An 18,548-nucleotide genomic window follows, 5' to 3' on the forward strand; every position below is an offset into this window, starting at 1 on the left:
AATGAATAAGGACAATCCAGGCATGAGAGTGGAGGATCATCTTACTCTGCGAACGTTGCGGCAGAGGCGGAACCGCTAGCGGGCGGCGGCGGAGGCAGGTGAACGCACGAGACGACGGCTGCTTCGGCGATGGTGGAGAAGCCCTGGCGCTGCTTGTGCTTGGCGTTGGCCATGCATTTGACGAAGACGATTCCCCGGCGCTTCACCACCTTGCAGAACCGGCACAGGTGCTTCACCGTAAGCCCACTATTGCTCTTGCAGACGCGCGGTGGGGGAGGCGGCGAGGTGAAGCGGTGATTTCTCCGTAAACCCTGCCGACGGCCTAGGCCCCGCAACCGGCCGGAGATGCGACCGCGGCCATGGGCGTCCCGGGCGCGGATGGGGATGGGGACGCAGACGGGGACGGGGACGTCGTGGGGGTCTCGCTCCCGGACCTCACTGCTGCCAGCCTGGGCCCCGCAACCGGCGCCGGAGACGGGGACAGGGCGCGGTGGAGTTGTGCATCGGGGGCAGGTGGCAGGGCAGATCTAGGGAGTCCATGGCGGGGAACCGCGGCGCCAGAGCGGGGGTACGGTGGATCCCGGTGCTGCGGATGGAGGAATGGTGGGGGAGGCACGAGCGGTGAGGGGCCGGTGGCGGCTCGTGCGGATGGGGGATGGGGGACGGGAGGCAGGGCGGCGGTTGCGGAGGGACTGGGGTGCGACATACGTGGGTGTGGGCAGCGGGAGACGAACGACACAGACCGTCCAGATCAATGCAGAACAAGGGTGGAGATTGACGGAAGGCAGAACGGATGGAGGCAGGCTACCCTTACGTTCTTAATAAGTAACTAGGTATATGTCCGTGCGTTGCAACGGATGGCACTTGTGCACGTATAGATCATTATTTAGTGTTGCTATCAAGAATCAACTTAACAATCATAACAAATGTCGAAGTCTGCCATTTCGAACAATCAAAATTTAGTTCAATGACACTATTAATCGAAATAAGAAAATCCTAAGTTGATAATACAAGATCAAAATAAAGAAAATCAGATTCCTATTAATTGTTCAGTACACCTCCTTGTTAACATCATTGAAGTACGGGTGCTCCAGGGCCTTCTTCGCCGAGACCCGCTTCCCTGGCTCATACGCAAGCATTTTCTGCACCAACCGCAGCAAATTAAGTCAGAACGCAATCCTCACAATCTCTAACCTCTTCTTCCCTCATATTCTGCAATGTTTGGTAAACTTGCACAAGGTGTAACTTTTCACTGACCTCAAGTAAATCATAGCCATCGGAGTCAAGACCAGGGACAAGAGTGGACAGCTTAGTGGGCTTCCACTGGGGGTACACGTGCCAGTTCGGCAGCTTGCCTACTCCTGGCCACATCTCCTCATTTGGGGTGCCCAGCAACCTTTCACCCAAAGAACAAGATGGAGCATTAGACACCCACCAAGAATTCAGAATGCAAACAACGAACTAAAGCACTGGAGGCATTACTTGAAGATGTGGAGGAGCCGCTGTAACTCGGAGTCGCCAGGGAAAAGCGGCTGATTAGTAACCAACTCAGCTGCCATTTACAACCAAATTAGAAATCGTATATGTCGGTTTGAATTCTGAAGCAGTTTGCTTTGACAAGAATATGTGCTCATCGAAATGGTACCAAATATGCAGCCCGCGGACCAAATGTCAACCAGCGTGGATTAGTGTGTGGCGCCAAGAAGAACCTCGGGCGCCCTGTACCACAGCGTCAGAATCTGCACAAACAATTCAGACTCCACTATTTAATCAGACGCAAGATGCACGGCTGATGATGAAGACCAGTGGCAGTGGGAAGCAGACCTCGTGCGTGTACTTCTTTACAGGGACGATGATGGCACGGCTGAGTCCGAGGTCAGTGATCTTGAGCGCCATGGTCTAGCGGTCCATGAGCAGGTTGTGCGGTTTCAGATCACGGTGGAGCACCCCGCTGCTGTGAACAAAACCCACGCCCTTGCACAGCTGGTACATCAGGATCTGCAGACGCACCAAGTCCATCAATTGAGTCATGTAGACACGGGTAACACATCCACACAAACACCTTGTCGTGCACAGGGTTTGGTTGTGCCATTGGAGAGGAATAGAGGATACAGAAAGAGAAAATTCAACCTCGCTGAGGATCTTGAAGGTGGCCACCGCATCGAACTTCTTCCCGTCCTGCCACTCATCCTCGTCCTCTAGGTTGTTGTTGTCGTCATCCTTGTGGGTTTGGCATGATGGGGAGGATAGGTCGTTCACGCTCTTCGACCTGCATAGATCGTTGACCAGCATAGCCACCTGATAGAGGTTGGAGATCTCCACGACCATGATGTCACCCTTCTTGAGCAAAGGCTGCTTCCATGGCTCTCGTCGATTTCCATGGCCAAGCAGACGAACCAAGTAACATCAGACCTTAGCAACACACAAAAAAAGGATGATCATATCACTGTACTTCTACCAACATGGGTGTAGCGATCTGTTTAAGGTACCAAGGCACCGCCGCTGATTTAAATAGAAAAAAATATGTAACACAATGGAGTATTTCTCAGATAGCAGCATAGGACAATTAGGAACAAGCATTAATGCCTTAGACAAAAATCAAATGCATGCAATTTTTATCACCGAATATATCATTGACTTAGTAGGTAGCCATACTAATTACCAAACCTATTTTCCAAATCCATAGCACGAGTAGCATACATATCGCAAACATCAGGAATTATGAGACATGAGAAAAGGGGGATTGGTTTCATATACCTCAAACAACAATAACAGTTCGTGGTGTAGATAAAATCTTCTTTCCTCCGAAGCCTGGCATGCACGCTGTAACTGGTTAACTGTTGTTTCTATCTTCTACCACAAGGAAAGTATACAAATCCAACATTAGTGTAAAAATCAGTAGCGGTGATTATTGATATGCAGAATATAGAAACAGTCATATGTCTGGGTTCGATCCAATCGCGTTGAAGTATCTAATTTATAAAGAGCGGTAAACATGTTAGAACTATTCCATGGGTTATAATTTAATATAGGTTATTGAAAACAAACCTTAGATCATGACAGCCATGTCTGGTTGCTCCTTTGATTTTGAAAAATCTAGGATGATATCCACTGTCATTTTCTTTGCCTTGCCATATGGGTTGATAGGATTCTACGATGGTTTAGAAAAATTATTAGAATCATGATATCATCTATAAAATTAAGGAAAGTAAAAGCTCATGCATTTAGAGGATAACCTGGGCATTCCATGGATACTCACCAAAATTATACGATCACGATACTCATTAATCTTGATATGAGATTACACATAGTAGAGAACCTGAGATAAAATACCTCTATTTTTAGTTGGTACAAGACAACTCAGTAGAAAGAAGCACAAGGCTACAAAATAAGATAAAGTTAGTTGAATAAGATCATTATTTAGGTCACTAACTGATTGTGTACTACAGTAAAAGCTTATATCAACCTCTCAAAGATAAAAGAGTTTCATGATTTTGGCTGTAGTTGTAGCCTACTAAACAAATAGCAAGCATCAGAGTGATGATTAGGTGTGTGAATGATGAAATTGGTTGCATTTAAATTTAGGTCACCAAGAGCATTGAACACTGAAAATTTTACTCTTGCCACAGGAAAAGAAATATCAGAACATATAAATCATCGGTATCAGGCTTGGCAGCCCTCAGTTGCATTCCCAGCATCTCCCTACCTAGGAACTCCACCGAGTTGGCTGCCTCCTTGAAACCATTTTGTTGGCCTTGAGGAGCTCCCATCACCACCATGACTTTGTCGAGCATCTGATCATTCTAGAATTTGACCAAAAATAAGAGAGACCAATTCTAAAATAAAAATGAACTAACTTACTATCCGAACCTGGTGCCATTATCTTTTTCTAGGACTCAAAAGCATATGATTAAGTTTATTACTGTGAATTCAGATTTAAAATGTAGCATCCACATTACCAGGTTGTAACAAGAAACACTGCAACATGATTTCCTAACCGAACCTGGTATGCAGTGGTCATATTTCGAGTCACTGTCTGACCTCTGCTCTTGGGGAAGTTCTGTATGCATGTAACAAGTGCGGTTGTGTTGAAGAATGTCTCACCGTTGGTCCCAACATAGATAAGAACACACATCTGAATAAACAACAGTAAAACATTACATATTAGCTGCAAAAATAAATGAGTTTCAGAATATTTGGTATGTGTATAAAAGATCTCCACATAAGTTGGTATGCAGATAGCAACATGATTTGTCGGCCAATTGTAATTTGAGAAGCCCATGTTGCTATATATCGAAAACATGAGCACGTGCAATGGAAAAGTGGATAGATTTACAGATCTAAGATGCTGGTAAAATAAGAACAAAAGATGCAACTACAACAAAATGACTGTGTTGCATCATTCCCATTTGCCAACTGACACAAAGGTAGGTTGAGGAAGTATGGCTAGACTATTTTGACAGCCAAGCAGGATAAGGAAGGAAAGAGGGAGAGTTTCTGCTACAACAGAAACATAGAAACAGCCTACTTCTGAATTCAAAAAAGAAAAACTCAACCGCACAATTTTAATAGCTAACTATTATCTTTAAAAGTTTCAAACAGGGCTTAAGAATGAAAAAAAATATTATCATATAATCCATGATTGTGTATATATAAAAGTGAACGGATAATTTCTGAAGAAGTGATTCTGTCAATCAAGCTGATAACAGCTTTTTACTCATCCGTAGAGGCAGAGCGAAAGGGCTGGTGGCCGCACACGAGCGTCAGCACCGCCGAGATCGCGGCCTTGTGCCGCGCGTCAGAGCGAGTCACGCAGACGTGTAGCGGGCGGTGGTGCGCCTGCGGGCATCGCAGGTCTCTCATCGTCTCGTTCACCTACCGCGAGCACCGACGGGGCGGGGAATCGCATGGTCGGTGTTCCACCCATCGCCCGGGGCGAACGGCTGGACGGGTGGGTCGGTGTTCCGGTGGCCGACCACCTGGCGGGTCGCGCGATCGCAAGGGGCAGGCGCCTCTGTCTCGGCTCGGCCCAGTCACCATCTCTCCCCATCCCCTTTGCCACCCTCGGTCTTCTCCCTCCTCAGGGCAGGCAGGGGCGCCGGTCACCAAGCAGAAGAAGGGAAGCGAGAGCACGAAGCCTGATTTGGTTTGCTTTTTGTTGCCCAGACTCGGAGGGAGTTGGTGCCTCTGTGTCTCTGTGTGTGGAGATGGACCCCAAGTTCCCCCACCCCCACCGCTAAACAAAACGGAGCCCACCACCGCGACGACCACCACCACCTCGACCGCGCAGCAGCAGCAGCTGGATCCTAAGGACTACCACCAGCAGCAGCAGCCGGCGCAGCACCTGCAAATCCAAATCCACCAGTCGCCGCAGCAGGACGGGGGCGGCAGAGGGAAGGAGGAGGAGCAGCTGCAGGTGGTGGCGCAGCCCGGGGAGAGGAGGCAGCAGCCGCTCGCGCCCAAGCGGAGCTCCAACAAGGACCGACACACCAAGGTCGACGGCAGGGGCCGGCGGATCTGGATGCCCACGCTCTGCGCCGCGCGGATCTTCCAGCTCACGCGGGAACTCGACCACAATGGAGAACGTGAGGATATGGAAAGGAACCGTGTGCGGGCGTGGCGGCTGTCCTCGTCTGTGGTCGCGAGGACGGCGGCGGGGGCTGCGGGCGCGGGGAGGGGAATCGCTGGCGGGGGCATGCGTCCGCGGATCTTGCCGCCTGCGCGGTATGGAGGAGGAATCGGGATGGAGGAGGAATCGCGCGATGGCACAGGGCGGCCGGTGTTCGCGGCGGGGATGGCGGCAGGCGGATCGTGGCAGACGAGCGGGCGGACGGGATTAGGAAGCGGGGGCAGTCTACAGTCCTCTCTTAATAGTTAAGATATATAGATATATACATATTACATATATAAACATATTAGTAATTAATGTTTTTGCTACGTTTTACACGTGCCCTTCCAAAATGTCGTGACGCTCCTGCCCCCATCGCAAACGACATGGCCTTCTGGTTCAGCCTTGACGTCTGGCGCACAACTTGCTGGATCCTCTGCATGCAGATCAAGAAACCAAGTCAGGCAGGCATCACAGTTATCAGTATCACGGTATCCTATCCAATTAATTACAAGGTCAAAGAAAATCCTCCTGGAAAAGAGAGATTACGGATGGGTTATTTTGAGTTGAATGAACCATGCATCCAACCTTATCATCGCCGAAGAACTGCAGCTGAATTTTGTGCTGCTGCATGTGGTGATGATGCAGCCTGCCGCCGATGAGAAAGACGCAGGCGGTGGCGGCTGCGACCCCAAACGAGCACAGCGCGCCGATCAGGGCTCCAACCTTATCGTCGCCGTCCTTCTTGATATCTTCTTCTTCCTCCTCCTCTTGAGCAAACTTGCTGTCCGCGGTGACGGACTCCTCGGCATCAGGGCTCTGGATCGCCTTCTCTTCCTCGCCACCCTCAGGATTCATTATCGGATCGGCAACACTAGGCACGGCGGATTTGCAGGTCTCATCCAGCACGACGCCGATGCCCTTGCACTCGTCGTGCACGTCAACGTCTCCTGACGGGGGCAGCAGATCATGCTCCTCTGTTTCTTTATCTGGAGTGCAATATAAGACGGTCGTAATCAAAATTACATACGTGAAACAACAAGTGATCATCCTTACCATCAAGATTCTTGCCGCCATGGATCAGGGAGAAGCTCCTTACCATCAAGATTCTTGCCGCCATGGCTCAGGGAGAAGCTCCTGTGGTCTGGCAGGACCACCTCCCAGTCCCACACATCCTGGCTTGCATCCATGGAGGGATCTGCTCTGCTCCTCCTCGTATTGCATTGCAAGCAAGCTGATAGCCTGATACATAAGGGTGAGGTGTGGGGGCGGCTGCTAAAGTCCTGACTATTACAAATTAGCTGCAAATTGCTCAAGGGTGGAGGCTGCTAAAGTCCTGGCTGTTACTATGAGCATTGAGCAACTCCACGATAGTTCCTTGTAATTGCGCCCCTAATTTTAAAAACGGACAGAAAATAGGTCCCAAACAAAATCCTAACATCCAACAGTGTGCGCTCTGTTTGACGCCGGCAACAACTACAAGGACATGCCGCCTTTCATTCTCTTCCCCGTATGCTTTGTTTATTCTCTGTCGTATGGCAGCATTCAACGGAAAACCGGCAGGATTTGGGTCTGTGTCGTCCAACTATATCCATATCTGCCGATGGGGAGGGGCAGCAGGCAGCTGGGTAGGAAAGGACGGCGCGCCTGGGCGGAAGGAAGGGTGATTAGCGTGAAGTTTCTGGGTAGGCCGCGGTGTGATAATATGAATCTTTGCTCTTTTTTAAAGCATGAGTTTGGTACGTTGTTGGTGATGCGTACAATACTAAGGCTGAGTCCAGTGCACAGCCTCCCTCTCGCCCCTGCCACGTCAGCTCTCGCCTCCACTCTCGCCTCTGCTGCTCCAGTGCACAGGCTGCAGCAGGCTACAGCCTCAGGCTATAGCCACATCAGCTTTTCTATTTCAGAATTAAGTAATTCACGCGGATTTATTTCAACGCTCAGAAAACACACAACATAATATTTTTATTGAATTAAAAATTACAAATTGCGTAATAATTAAAATAAAATTACATGACGATTTAAAAATACATAATAATTAATAGAAAATTACATAAATCTAATGATTATTATGTCCCCATACATGTTCAACCAAATCATTTAGTAGTTGTGTATACATCGATGTGTCCGTCATCTCGTTGTCCATTTGAATCCTAGCTGCTAGGCTCGGGGTTGCATTGTAGTAGATCGACGGGCCGACTGTAGAATCAACTGTCTCATATGTCTCGTCTAAATCGGCATCACGCTCGTCATCGATGATCATATTGTGCAAAATGACACATGCACGCATGATCAAACCAAGAGTACGTTGAGAGTAAGAACGTCCAGGAACTGCTATAATGTTGAACCGAGATTTCAACACTCCAAAAGCGCACTCAACATCTTTGCGCCATGCTGCTTGAGCATTTGTGAATAACTGATGTTTCTCACTTTGTGGAAGCGGAATACCCTTGATGAACACCGGCCAGGAAGGGTAGATGCCGTCGGCAAGATAGTATCCCATATTGTGTTCATGTCCATTAACCATGAAGTTCACTATGGGTGCTTGACCTTGAAGGACATCCTTGAATAATGGCGACTGATTCAGTACGTTAATGTCATTGTTGGACCCGGCCACCCCAAAAAAAGCATGCCAGATCCACCGATCATACGATGCAACAGCTTCTAAGATGATGGTGGGATGTTTGATATCCCCCCTTGTGAATTGACCGGCATGGGCGACCGGACAATTCCTCCACTGCCAATGCATACAATCGATACTTCCTAGCATGCCTGGAAAGCCACGCTCTTCTGCTTTTGCTAGTAGACGCTGAATATCCGCGACATTTGGTCGACGACAGAACTCCTCCTCATAACAATGAATGATACCCTCACAAAACTTCTCTAGACACTCTAATGCAGTTGATCTAGCTAGCTTTAAGTACTCATCTATCGAAACTGCAGCGGATCCATAGGCTAACAAGCGCAGAGCTGCGGTGCACTTTTGTAGGGGAGAGAGCCCGAGTCGACCCAGAGCATCTTCTCTTTGGGTGAAATACGGAGAGTATTCACCTAATCTAAGCATAATACTCAAAAAAAGTTGTCGCCTCATGCGATACCTGCGCCGAAAGTAATTTGGAGGATACACACAGTCATCGGCGAAGTAGTCTTGATGAAGCCGATCATGGGCAGACTCACGATCACGATTGATGTAGCGTCGACGACGCTTGGGCCTGCTCGACGACTCTTCATTGAGGTTGAGCATAGCCTCCTCCATGGCTGCTTGCAATGCATTGCAGATTGCCCCTTCGGCTCCTTCACTTGAGTTTGTGCTCGAGGAAGACATGACGTGAAGATGAGTAGAAAAGGCGAGTTTGGAAGAGAGAAATGAGATGAAATGGTGTGTGAAATGAGCTCCACCCGGGTAGGGATATATATAGAGGGATTGGGGATGAAATTTGTAATTTTTTGCAATTTTTTTCGAATTTTTTGGACTCCAAACGGTCAAAAACGGCTAGTTGCAACGGCTAGCACACGTGGACCAATCAGATCGCGACACGTGGACCAGTCAGATCGCGCCACGTCGCTCTCGCCCGCGCTCTCGCCCCGCGCTCTCGCCCCGCCAGTGCCTCGCCTCCCTCTCGCCTCCCTCTCGCCCGCCTCTCGCCCGGGCGGGCGCTCCAGCGCGGGCGAGAGCGAGGCGATATCGCCCGCTCTCGCCGGGCGCCAGCGCCATCGCCCGGCGCCGGCCTCTCGCCCGCCTATCGCCCGCGCGCGGGCGGCAGCGGCCTCTTCTCGCCCGCGCTGCCGCCCGCACTGGCACCAGCCTAAGACAATGATGCCCAGGTGTCAGTCCACTGGAAGAACTCCTACCATGACTCCGTCAAGCACGGTGTTGCCTGCAAGCGCAAGATCATCGGCGCAAGGTTCTTCAATAAGGACATCCTACTCAACAAACCGATCATGCGCTAACTGGACGCGCGACACCGAGGGCCACTGCACCCACACTCTCCACCGCTATCGGCAGCTTTGTGCCCCGCACCAGCCTCTTCGGCTACGCCACAGTCACCGCCAAAAGTGGCACACCGTGGGCGCATGTCGCCGCCTAGAAGGTCTGTTGGTCGGCGGAGTGCGTTGCCGCCAAAGCGCCATCCTCATGGACTACGAGTCTACCATCCATGACGATGGTGACGTCATCTTCGTCTCCTTCGGCCAGGACGCGCCTACCTCCGACGACACCAAGTCCTTCTTCCATGAGCCCGTCACGTTCAGCTCCCTCCACACAGCCATCCACGGCGACCCCATCGTATGCTCCACCGGCAACTCCGGCCCCTATGACGACACTGTCATCAACGCCGCTCCATGGGTCATCATTGTCGTTGCCACCACCGTCGACAGGGACTTTCCCAACATCCTCACCCTCGGCAACATCATGCGCCTCGGGGGGACGAGCCTTATGTCCACCACACGCCAGCGCACTCTACTCGATGGTCGATGCTTCCTGCGCCACCTCCAACCCGTACGACACCGTCGACCCTGTGAGGGGATCACGGATGAAAGCATGATTAATGAGGGAGGGATTCTCTAAATAAGCTAGACCGTTGGATTTGAGTGATAAAGTGAAAGAAGAGATTTAGACTGATCTTATTTCTTGGTTTCAAAGGTGGAACAGTTCTAGGTGTATTTGTTTAGGTTGCTATTGCAAAGTTTGAAGTTGTGCCTTATATAGGGGTGTAGATAAATTACCGGTAATAACCTGTGGCGGAGGACGCCTAGAATTTAAGATATGGCGGATTTTGTATATGACTAAATGTACAAATCTGTGTACATGTATAAATAAACATGTGAATTGGTCAACTAGCTAGGGGATTTGCTGATTTAGGATTACCTGAATAGGAACGAACTACTGTTTGCAATTGAACGGTGTCTTCCTCCTTCGCACGGCGGTCGACGCCCGCGGTTCGCGGCGGCAAAGCAGAGGTGAGCGACCGAGGCGCCAACAGAGTAAAGATGAGCGCAGAACAGGGCCGAGGCGAGCATAAAGATTAGAAGAGGTGAGCGGTTGTCGTTAGAGGTGCGGAGGCGAAGCGAGCGAGCGATAGCCGATGACAGAGAAGCGAGCAATTGCACCCGCCTGTGTGAGTATCGGCGCAACCAAGAAGCCAGATGGGTGACGAAGAAGCGAGCAACTGTGTCTGTTTGCGATGATGCAACAAAGAAACTAGACAAATGTCAGACGGGAAGAAAGGCCATGAGTCTTGGACCTAGTGCTGCTAATGGGCCGGGCTAAGGTATGGCGTGAGCCATACCTCGCCACATTAGGTCCTACGCCCCTCGTAATAACCGAGCTATGTTCAGTTATTACCGGTAATTACTGGAGACGGTCAGATGAAGTTTAACTTAGGGTGACGAATAACATATATATTATTATGTGTACATATATATATACATTTTAGTAACTAATGTTTTTTGCTACGTTTTACACGTGGCCTTCCAAAATGCCGTGACGCTCCTGCCCCCATCGCAAACGACATGGCCTTCTGGTTCAGCCTTGACGTCTGGCGCACAACTTGCTGGATCCTCTGCATGCAGATCAAGAAACCAAGTCAGGCAGGCATCACATCACAGTTATCAGTATCACGGTATCCTATCCAATTAATTACAAGGTCAAAGAAAATCCTCCTGGAAACAGAGAGATTACGGATGGGTTATTTTGAGTTGAATGAGGAATGAGTCATGCATCCAACCTTATCATCGCCGAAGAACTGCAGCTGAATATTGTTGTGCTGCGTGTGGTGATGATGCAGCCTGCCGCCGATGAGAAAGACGCAGGCGGTGGCGGCTGCGACCCCAAACGAGCACAGCGCGCCGATCAGGGCTCCAACCTTATCGTCGCCGTCCTTCTTGATATCTTCTTCCTCCTCCTCCTCCTGTTGAGCAAAGTTGCTGTCGGCGGTGACGGACTCCTCGGCATCAGGGCTCTGGATCGCCTTCTCTTCCTCGCCACCCTCAGGATTCATTATCGGATCGGCAACACTAGGCACGGCGGATTTGCAGGTCTCATCCAGCACGACGCCGATGCCCTTGAACTCGTCGTGCACGTCAACGTCTCCTGACGGGGGCAGCAGATCATGCTCCTCTGTTTCTTTATCTGGAGTGCAATATAAGACGGTCGTAATCAAAATTACATACGTGAAACAACAAGTGATCATCCTTACCATCAAGATTCTTGCCGCCATGGATCAGGGAGAAGCTCCTTACCATCAAGATTCTTGCCGCCATGGCTCAGGGAGAAGCTCCTGTGGTCTGGCAGGACCACCTCCCAGTCCCACACATCCTGGCTTGCATCCATGGAGGGATCTGCTCTGCTCCTCCTCGTATTGCATTGCAAGCAAGCTGATAGCCTGATACATAAGGGTGAGGTGTGGGGGCGGCTGCTAAAGTCCTGACTATTACAAATTAGCTGCAAATTGATCAAGGGTGGAGGCTGCTAAAGTCCTGGCTGTTACTATGAGCAAATCCACGATAGTTCCTTGTAATTACGCCCCTAATTTTAAAAACGGACAGAAAATATGTCCCAAACAAAATCCAAACATCCAACAGTGTGCGCTCTGCATTGTTTGACGCCGGCAACAGCTACAAGGACATGCCGCTTTTCATTCTCTTCCCCGTATGCTTTGTTTATTCTCTGTCGTATGGCAGCATTCAACGGAAAACCGGCAGGATTTGGGTCTGTGTCGTCCAACTATATCCATATCTGCCGATGGGGAGGGGCAGCTGGGTAGGAAAGGACGGCGCACCTGGGCGGAAGGAAGGGTGATTAGCGTGAAGTTTCTGGGTAGGGCGCGGTGTGATAATGAATCTTTGCTCTTTTTTAAAGCATGAGTTTGGTACGTCGCGGGTGATGCGGGACGCATCAAACGTGTTCCTTCTATGGGTATATATTTGGGTTGAGTCTGATGAGCCGACTCGAAGCACGGAAAAATGTATGGCCTAGGCACGGCACATTTCGAAATATTTTAGTGCCGTGCCGATACGGTCCGATATAACGGACCAGGTTTGGACCGAGGTCGTGGCTCATGAGCGGGCATGAGCACGGCCCGTTTAAGGCATGTATGAAATGGCCTATATAGAGACACGAAAAAGATCATATATTTATTAAAATTACGCTTCATTCCACACTTTAATGCCCTTGATAAAGAACACAAAGCTAAGGATAATATTAGTTAGATGTTTTTTGTAACTTTGAATTAGAGTATTTGATGTAATTTTATTTTTGTTATGAACATTAGATAATGAACTGAACTTACGAACTTTATATAGAGCTGATTGTACTCTTTTTCTTTCTAACAAAATGATTTGTAAACGAGGTTGTCGGGGACCATAATTAGGGGTACCCTCAAGACCCCTAAATCTCAGCTGGTAACCCCATCAGCACAAAGCTGCAAAGGCCTGATGGGTGCGATTAAGTCAAGGATCGGTCCATTCAAGGGACATGATCGTGCCTCGCCCGAGCCTAGCCTCGGGCAAGGGAAGCCGACCCCGGAGAACCTACGTCTCACCCGAGGACCCCCCCTCCAGCAACGGGCACACTATCGGCTCGCCCGAGGCCCAGTCTTCACCGAGAAGCAACCTTGGCCACATCGTCACGCCGACCGACCAAATCGCAGGGGCATTTAATGCAAAGGTGGCCTGACACCTTTATCCTGACGCACGCCCTCCAGTCGACAGAGCCGAAGTGACCGCAGTCACTTCGCCGCTCTACTGACCGGTCTGACAAGAGGACAGCGCCGCCCGCGCCGCTCTGACTGCTGGGCCACCTGACAGAGTGAGTCTGACAGCAGCCAAGGCCGGCCTCAGGCGTCATAAGAAACTCCGCCTCGCCCGACCCCAGGGTTCGGACTCGGGCTCAGCCCCAGAAGACGGCGAACTCCGCTCCGCCCGACCCAGGGCTCGGACTCGGGCTCAGCCCCGGAAGACGGCGAACTCCGCTCCGCCCGACCCAGGGCTCGGACTCGGGCTCAGCCCCGGAAGAAGGCGAACTCCGCTCCACCCGACCCAGGGCTCGGACTCGGGCTCAGCCCCGGAAGACAACGAACTCCACTCCGCCCGACCCAGGGCTCGGACATGGGCCCAACCCCAGAAGACGACAAACTCCGCTTCGCCCGACCCCAGGGCTCGGACTCAACCCTGGCCTCAGCCGACGGTCTCCGCCTCGCCCGACCCAGGGGCTCGGACTCGACCACGGCCACGGAAGACAGACTCGACCTCGACCTCGGAGGAGCCTCCACATCGCCCAACCTAGGGCGCGGACCGACCACGTCGACAGGAAGCGCCATCATCACCCTGCCCCGAGCTAACTCAGGCTACGGGAAACAAGACCGGCGTCCCATCTGGCTCGCTCCGCCAGATAGGCAATGATGGCGCCCCGCACGCTCTATGACGACGGCGGCTCTCGGCCCCCTTACAGAAGCAAGAGGACGTCAGCAAGGACTCGACAGCACCGACAGCTGTCCTTCCGCCAGGCTCCAGCGCTCCTCCGACGGCCACGACACCGCACGAACCGGGTGCCAAAACCTCTTCGGCTGCCACAACGACATGTACTTAGGGCGCTAGCTCTCCTCCGCTAGACACGTAGCACTCTGCTACACCCCCCATTGTACACCTGGATCCTCTCCTTACGCCTATAAAAGGAAGGACCAGGGCCCTCTTACAGAGGGTAGGCCCACGCGGAGAAGGACGGGACGGCGCTCGCGCAAGGTCGCTCGCTCCCACTCCCGCGTGGATGCTTGTATCCCCCTACTGCAAGCGCACCCGACTCAGGCGCGGGGCTAACACGAAGGCCGCGGGATCCGCTCTCTCACGTCTGCCTCCCTCCGGCTGCCTCCTTTCCCCCCTTCGCGTTCTGCCTTGCGTCGACCCATCTGGGCTGGGGCACGCGGCGACAGTTCACTCGTCGGTCCAGGGACCCCCCGGGTTTCGAAACACTGACAGTTGGCGCGCCAGGTAGGGGCCTGCTGCGTGTTGACGAACAGCTTCCCGTCAAGCTCCAGATGGGCAGTCTCCAGCAACCTTTCCGGCCCGGGACGGTGCTCCATTTCGGGAATCTTGAGTTCATGTCCCTCGACGGCAGCTACGACTTGATACTCCTTCCCCCGTCGCGCGACAGCGACAATGGCGGTCGACAACCCGCTCGCCGGCGGGGAAATCGACGACGCCTTCCCCACATGGTGGAAGGACGACATTCGGGCTTGTCCCGTCCCCTCCCCGTCGACGGAGGAGGAGGCAGGGCAACCAAGGCCAAGCGGGAAGCGGCACCTCGTTGGCTGTCGAGCGAGTCGACGGCGCTGGCGCCCCAACGGAGGGCGCGCCGGGCATCGATCTCGCGTCTGAGACGAAGACGAGCGCCGCCTCCCCGCAACACGCCAATCCCAAGCAAACGCACGACGCCAGCACGCTCGCGAAGGACTTGCTGGGCATCACCCTTGTACCTGAGACAACGGTGCAGTCAGTCCCAGACGCGACCTCGTCACCGACCGTCGACCGAAAGGTAACGACCGATTCCCATCTCGCATCTTTTGGATTCGGCCTCGACCCACCAAGCGACTCCGCTTCGGTGAGCACACTCTTAGAGGCGAGTCCAAACCCTCTGGGGTATCGTGTACGGTCACCCTGGGACTGATTGACGGCCGACTCGACCTACGAGTCCTTGGGGTCCGAGGAAGATGGCGAGCCCGACCTCTGTTGGGATTTCTCCGGACTTGGTAACCCCAGTGTCGTGCGGGACTTCATGACCGCATGTGACTACTGCCTTTCCGACTGTTCCGACGGCAGCCGCGGCCTCGACAATGAGGACCGCGGCCCAAGTCGTGAATGTTTCCACGTCGATCTAGGGGGTCCCGGCGAAGGCAACCATCTTGGTATGCCAGAAAGCGGTGATCCCCCTAGGCCCGTGCCTCGCGTTGACATCCTTCGGGAGCTAGCTGTGGTCCCCGTCCCGGCGGGGGGTCCTGACCCACAGCTCGAGCAAATCCGCGAGAGGCAGGCCAGGCTCGATGAGCGCTTCCCCTTGGCTTTGGTCTTGCTTGGCTGTCCCTTGCGACCTTTAAGCGCCGTCTTGAAGCGCTTAATGATGAGGGCCATCTCCTCATCATTGAGCCCGGCCGCCTCAACTTGCGCCACCTTGCTTGGTAGCGCCTCCTTGCTCCTTGTTGCCTTGAGAGCAATGGGTTGAGGCTCATGAATAGGACCGTTCAACGCGTCGTCCACGTATCTCGCCTCCTTGATCATCATTCGCCTGCTTACGAATTTCCCAAGAACTTCTTCGGGCGACATCTTGGTGTACCTTGTGATACTCGTCCCTGCACAAAGAGGCTAGCAGCACAGTAGTAGCTTGTGCATTTTTATGAATCTGTTCATTAATAAACACAGGGCTATCCGAGCTATCAAATTTCATTCCACTTTCCACAATCTCCCAAATGCTTGGATGGAGAGAAAACAGGTGAGTACACATTTTGTGGCTCCAAAATCCGTAGTCCTCTCCATCAAAGTGAGGGGGCTTGCCAAGTGGAATGGGGAGCAATTGAGCATTAGAGCTATGCGGAATGCGTGAATAATCGAAAGAAAAGTTTGAGTTAACCGTCTTTCGTCTATCATAGTCGTCGTCGTCCTTTTGGGAGGAGGAAGATTCGTCGCTGTCGTAGTAGACAATTTCCTTGATACGCCTTGTCTTCTTCTTCCTCCCGTCTTTTCTTTTGTGGCCCGAGCCTTAGTCGGTGGGTCTGTCATCATTGCGCTCGTTGACGAAGGACTCCTTCTCCTTGTCGTTGATCACCATCCCCTTGCCTTTAGGATCCATCTCTTCGGGCGGTTAGTCCCTTTCTTGAAGAGAACGACTCTGATACCAATTGAGAGCACCTAGAGGGGGGGTGAATAGGTGATCCTGTAAAACTTAAAAAACTTAAGCCACAAAACTTGGTTAATTGTTAGCACAGTAATTTGCCAAGTGGCTAGAGAAGTATCTCAACACAACACAATAACCAAGAGATATCAATCACAGAGATGGCACGGTGGTTATCCCGTGGTTCGGCCAAGACCAACGCTTGCCTACTCCACGTTGTGGCGTCCCAACGGACGAGGGTTGCAATCAACCCCTCTCAAGCGGTCCAAAGACCAACTTGAATACCACGGTGTTGCTTTGCTTCTCTTAATCCCGTTTGCGAGGAATCTCCACAGCTTGGAGCCTCTCGCCCTTACACAAGATGTTCACGAAGAATCACAGAGCAAGGGAGGGATTAGCAACTCACACACGACACAAAGATCACAGCGAATACGCACACGCAAAACCCAGACTTGAGCTCAAGAGACTAGCACACTAGAACGGAGCTCAAATCACTAGAATGTCGAACAAGTGCACAAGAATGAGGTGTGAGTGATCAATGATGCTCAAAGGATGCTTGGTGTATTGCTCCATGCGCCTAGGGGTCCCTTTTATAGCCCCAAGGGAGCTAGGAGCCGTTGAGCACAAAACTGGAAAGCCATTCTTGCCTTCTGTCGTCGGGGGCACCGGACAGTCCGGTGCACACCGGACACTGTCCGGTGACTGATTTCCTTCCTTAAATAGCGAAACCGACCGTTGGCAGTCTGAGAGCCGTTGGCGCACCGGACATGTCCGGTGCACACCGGACAGTCCGGTGCACACCGGACAGTCCGGTGCCATCTTCTAGCCGTTGGCTCGGCCACGTGTCCCGCGTAGATTGCGCGGCCGACCGTTGGCCCGGCCGACCGTTGGCTCACCGGACAGTCCGGTGCACACCGGACAGTCCGGTGAATTTTAGCCGTACGTCGCCGGTGAATTCCCGAGAGCGGCCAGTTCGCTCGAGCCAGCCTGGCGCACCGGACACTGTCCGGTGCACCACCGGACAGTCCGGTGCTCCCAGACTCAGCAGATTCTTGGCTGCTCGAGCCAAGACATTTCCAATTGGATTTCTCCTGTTTCCAGCACTTAGACACAATACATTAGTCTATAAAACAATGTACTAAGTCTGAGAAACATACCTTTATTCTTGATTTGTACTTTGTCCACCTTTTTACACTTAGACACTTGTGTTGGACACTAAATCACCAAAACACTTAGAAATGGCCCAAGGGCACATTTCCCTTTCAATCTCCCCCTTTTTGGTGATTTATGCCAACACAACATAAAGCAAGTAGAACAAGTACAAAATCAAATCAAATAAGAACTCAAAATTGTTTTGATTCAATTTAGACATATATGGATCACTCTATGCCACCACTTGGTTTGTTTTTGCAAATCCAACTCAAATTTCTATCTCTAAGTCAAACACACATGTTAAGACATAAAGAGAGTCATTCCAAGAGAAATTGATTCAAGATTTCAAAAACTCCCCCTTTTTCCCATAATCAATACTTCTCCCCACAAGAAGCCAACTTTTGACAAGAGAGACAACAAAAGAGTTTTGACAAACCAAAAGCTCTATTCTACTGTTTTTAAAATCTCTCAAGTGGTAGCTGATCCATTTATCGCTTTGGCCTTTATTTTCTCCCCCTTTGGCATCAAGCACCAAAATGGGATCAATCTTGGCCCTTTAACCTCATTGCCTCACCAAAATCATCAAAAGAAGAACACAAAGGCAATAAGAGTATAAAGATGAACTTGGAGAAGTTACTCTTTTCATCGGAGTGCAGTGGAAGTCTTGCATGGTCCAAGTCCACCTTTTCCCTTTCAATTCTTCTTGGCGACTAAAACAACCAAACTCAAGTACATGGTTAGTCTCAAAGGGTCAAGTTGTAGCACAGCTCCCCCTAAACATGTGCAGGACTTGTGAGGTCTAGGGAGTGTTTGTACAACTTGAGCACCACAATAAGCAACAAAATGCAGAATGAACATGATCAAAGGCATAAACACATGTATGCTACATTTCAATCCAAGTTCCGCGAA

At 51.4% G+C, this 18,548-nt stretch overlaps 3 protein-coding genes across 4 annotated transcripts; all 3 read right to left on the minus strand.

The window, feature by feature from the left end:
* Positions 1-1,429: 1,429 nt before the first annotated feature.
* Positions 1,430-2,823, minus strand: LOC103652606 (mitogen-activated protein kinase sty1). Its single transcript, XM_020551194.2, has one exon. The coding sequence runs from the start codon at positions 2,326-2,328 to the stop codon at positions 1,900-1,902; it is 429 nt and encodes a 142-aa protein (XP_020406783.1). The 5' UTR covers positions 2,329-2,823; the 3' UTR covers positions 1,430-1,899.
* A 3,032-nt stretch (positions 2,824-5,855) lies between these two features.
* On the minus strand, positions 5,856-7,174 carry LOC103651548 (uncharacterized). Its single transcript, XM_008677196.4, has 3 exons — positions 6,708-7,174; positions 6,197-6,597; positions 5,856-6,044 (listed from the first exon to the last, which is right to left on the minus strand). The coding sequence occupies exons 1-3, from the start codon at positions 6,796-6,798 to the stop codon at positions 5,916-5,918; spliced, it is 621 nt and encodes a 206-aa protein (XP_008675418.1). The 5' UTR covers positions 6,799-7,174; the 3' UTR covers positions 5,856-5,915.
* A 3,741-nt stretch (positions 7,175-10,915) lies between these two features.
* On the minus strand, positions 10,916-12,304 carry LOC103651551 (uncharacterized). 2 transcript variants are annotated; one of them, XM_008677203.3, is made up of 3 exons: positions 11,849-12,304; positions 11,335-11,738; positions 10,916-11,169 (listed from the first exon to the last, which is right to left on the minus strand). In XM_008677203.3, the coding sequence occupies exons 1-3, from the start codon at positions 11,937-11,939 to the stop codon at positions 11,047-11,049; spliced, it is 618 nt and encodes a 205-aa protein (XP_008675425.1). In that variant the 5' UTR covers positions 11,940-12,304; the 3' UTR covers positions 10,916-11,046. The 2 variants fall into 2 exon arrangements, with proteins under 2 accessions (XP_008675425.1, XP_008675426.1); XM_008677204.2 differs by having other exon boundaries at positions 11,806-11,972.
* Positions 12,305-18,548: the final 6,244 nt, after the last annotated feature.

The sequence above is a fragment of the Zea mays genome, chromosome 3 (genome assembly GCF_902167145.1).
Source record: "Zea mays cultivar B73 chromosome 3, Zm-B73-REFERENCE-NAM-5.0, whole genome shotgun sequence".
Lineage (NCBI taxonomy): Eukaryota > Viridiplantae > Streptophyta > Magnoliopsida > Poales > Poaceae > Zea > Zea mays.